The following is a 3,773-nucleotide window of genomic DNA, read 5'->3' on the forward strand; positions in this document are numbered from 1 at the left end:
CATTGATTTCAACATTTTTACATCCTCCAGATGTGTATTCGGAGCAAAGTCCGCAGACGATAATGGGTAATACTGATTTTTCTCAGGATTCATTTTTATCGATTCATTCAGTGATTGAAGGACAGCGATGTTAGACCAGGTCTTCTTTCTGGGGATTTTTACATTGGATCTACCTCTACTTCTCTCCACTGGAGTTTGTAGAAATCGAAATTGAGAACATTGAGATAATGTCGGCCCCCCATAGTACATGAGCAGTGATGGACATTTTCTATATAGCATAATGCTATTACCTGATTTAAGAAAAAGCAGTCAAAAATATCATAGAGAAAACCAGCATATTTTATCACTATCACGCGATATATGAATACCTAATGGACAACACGAAAAGCCTGTGACATCCAGAAGTTTTTTATTAAAGGGTTGTAGCTATTAAAATTGGAAACTATGCTTTGAACGGAAAATAAGACAGCTAAAGAATTGTACATCAGAGACACAAATATGATGAAAACAGAACTGATATTCTCATTAAATTACAGTAATGAAATAAATGAAAGTTGTTGGGACTCTTTTGATTACTGGTATATTTCCAAGTTGTCTTTGTGTATTCCATTATCACTGGGATGTTGAATATTTATAATAGAAAGAAGTGAAGATGAAAATTGTTCTGATCGTTTTTCTATACTTTTGCAAGTACTGTATTACTAAAACAAATTTCAGGTATCAATAGCTCAAAATGAATTTTGGGCGCTTCCAAAGTATATACACCAAGATGGCGCACAACCTGAATTCTAACCTGGTAGACACACTATGTTCAGGTTGTGCGCCATCTTGGTGCACATACTTCTGGAGGTCCGAATTTTTTTCTAAGAATCGCTTACATCCAAGAATTTACTATACTAAATTTATTTGAATACTCAAAAATAGGTTTTGACAACTTTGATATTTAGTATTCAAATTTGAACACACTGATACCTCATTTTGATTTCACTTGTGTCAAGTTTTCGGGTTATTCATGACCAAACAATAAACTTAAGGAATTTCAATTAAAAAATAATTGAATGAAGTACAATTACAGTATAATTTTTGACAATTAAAAATACTACAGGCATCAATCACTAAATTCTGAATTGCTGAATAGGAAATTTTACATATTATATCATCAAATTTAGGTCTATGACTGTTTAATAATGTCACTGATTTTAGAATATCCATTGTAAAACTTATATTTTCCACAAAAGTTTAATAAATAGATGTTTGCCACCGCAACACCAACTGTTAATCAATGATTTGACACTCAATGATTCGAGAAAGAATTAATTTTTTTCTTTTTCTGATGTTTTGTGCCTGATGCAATACCAGCAAATAATTTTCTTTTGTTACTTTTCTTCTTTTGAAACTGTTCCCATTCCTGTAATCTTGTGGTGAAATTCTTTATATCAAACTTTTTCAGAATGAATTTCCCATAATCATTGGCAGAGAGCCGAGGGGAATTTTGTGCTAAATTCCCAGCAATTATCCTTTTAATAACAATATCGGAGTTATCCCATATATTTTCCAAAACTCTACTTCCATATTTATCACATGCAAGACTGACCAACTCTTTACCAATTTTTTCAACAAACTCTTTTTTCTTCTTCGGTTTCACTTTATCTGACGCGTAAAAGGCATCTATGAAGTGACTACCACTACTGTCACATGATAATGTTATGATGTTTTCAATAGAAGTTTCACACATGCTTTTTACAATTAAACCAACATTTTTAAATTTCAATAATGTCTGTAATAAAATAGAGCCATGATATTCCACTTTTTCTATAGGAGGAATTAGTTTTTCCTCTTGTGTATCAGATTTGTAGTAAGCATCACATGTTTTTAAAGATGCTAAAAATAAGACTACGAAAGTACGTTGATTTGCATCTTCACAATGAAATGCCTCTAATAATTTATCCCAGAATGTTTTCTGGCTATCTGTAAACTGAACACATTGTTCACAAAGTTTTTGTACAATTCCATAATTTTGTCCTGCAAGTATATCCTCTAATCCACATGAAATAAACTCGAAAATCTTATTGAATTCGACATCATTTTTAGCAGATGTTATTAGTCTTTGAATGACAAAATTGGCAGCAGGATGCGCACAGAGATCAAAAAATCTTTTGTTATCCTCGAACAGCAAATCACAAATTTCTTTCTTGGCGTCCTCTGTTCCAAATTCCAAAACAGTTTCTAAAACATGACTTGCCAGTTTATCCTTTATTAATAATAGAAGAGTGGTTTTTGCTGTATCTCCCTCGCTACAAGACATAATTTTTTTGCAAAGGCGGCGAAGAGTTTTTGGAAGATCTCGTTTGCTAACTACCTCAAACAGACAAGAGATAAATGGTCCAACATGTGGGTTACTTAAATAAGTGACAAATTTTTGTTTATTTATTTCACATAAACATCTACAAATCGTTTGTAGTGTTTTCAAATATCCTTTGGGAACATTTTCTTTGGGTAGTTTCACTTCTTTAGTTTTTGAAGATGCTTTAGTACGCAAGAGTACAAAACCTCCTAGCATTTGTACATGTGACCGTAATGCATGAGTAGAATGGATACCTTCCATCACAGAGCATAACGACTCTGCGGAAATATCAATAATATCATTGAAAGATGATAATTTATCAGCAACATCTGTAGATAAAGTTTTTGATTTGGGGAGACTCCTAACCAGGCATTCTGCTGCAGCCTGTAACACGTGACAACCAGCTTGATTATTAGCAATTTGCAACCAATCATTTTTTATCGTGAAATAAAAATTCAGAACAGTTTCAAACTCAGATTCTTTTATCATCTGTTCCAAAACAAAACTGAATGATTTTTGCATGCAGAATGATATTTCACTTCCAGATATTCCTTCAAAAGTATTTTTCAGAAAAATTTGCTTCATTTCTTCTGTTTCAAAACCATTCCTGAATGTTTCATCAGCTTGACGCAAATATGACATCATACTGCGATGAGAGTCTTCTTCCAGTCCCATCTTTCTCCAATATCTGAATATTGCTATTTTTCTATACCCAATACCAATCACACCTGGCCAAATTATCAAAATAATGTTAATAACAGTGGAAATAGCTTCAATAAACCAATGATATACCATAGACCAGGGGTCGGGAACCTTTTTGGTCAAGAGAGCCATAAAAGGTACATATTTATAACTGCATTTTGGTGCGAGGAATACACAGCCTTTTTCTTGTATTTTACTCAAAAGTTATAATATACAATGTATCAATAAACTTTTAGTGTGACTTCTGATGCTGCATGTTGTCGCTGAGGACTTTGAACGACTGCTAACATGCAACACATGTTGGAATCGACGATACTCATCGCCTTTCTTTGTTCTATGCATCTCCGCAGTGCTTAGTATACCAAATAAACAGCACAAACGGACTGAAGGCATTTCTTTCTTACGGCGCAACTCTATCGCTTAGTGCAGGTAGTGCTGTAGTGATGTCACAAATACGTTTAAGAATATCTTTGTCTCGTCACATTGCAAGTCTAGCACTTGTCGCACATAAAATAGTAATGTAGAGTCATAGACCAGTGGTTCCCAAACTTTTAAGTGTCGGGACCCACTATTTATTACCACAGCTTATGGCTGTATGGCGACTCACTTAACTTTAATTTAATTTTCTTTTGTTTTTTTATGACATAACACAGCAATGGCTATTCATCGCAAAACTACTGTGTTTCCTTGAAAATAAGACCTGGCCTGAAAATAAGATAATAATTTG

General features: G+C 33.6%; 1 protein-coding gene across 1 annotated transcript; it reads right to left on the reverse strand.

The window, feature by feature from the left end:
• Positions 1-290: 290 nt before the first annotated feature.
• Positions 291-3,392, reverse strand: LOC120337584 (nucleolar protein 9-like). Its single transcript, XM_039405421.2, has one exon. The coding sequence runs from the start codon at positions 3,176-3,178 to the stop codon at positions 1,295-1,297; it is 1,884 nt and encodes a 627-aa protein (XP_039261355.2). The 5' UTR covers positions 3,179-3,392; the 3' UTR covers positions 291-1,294.
• Between the last annotated feature and the right edge of the window lie 381 nt (positions 3,393-3,773).

The sequence above is a fragment of the Styela clava genome, chromosome 10, assembly GCF_964204865.1.
Source record: "Styela clava chromosome 10, kaStyClav1.hap1.2, whole genome shotgun sequence".
NCBI classification, from domain to species: Eukaryota; Metazoa; Chordata; class Ascidiacea; order Stolidobranchia; family Styelidae; genus Styela; species Styela clava.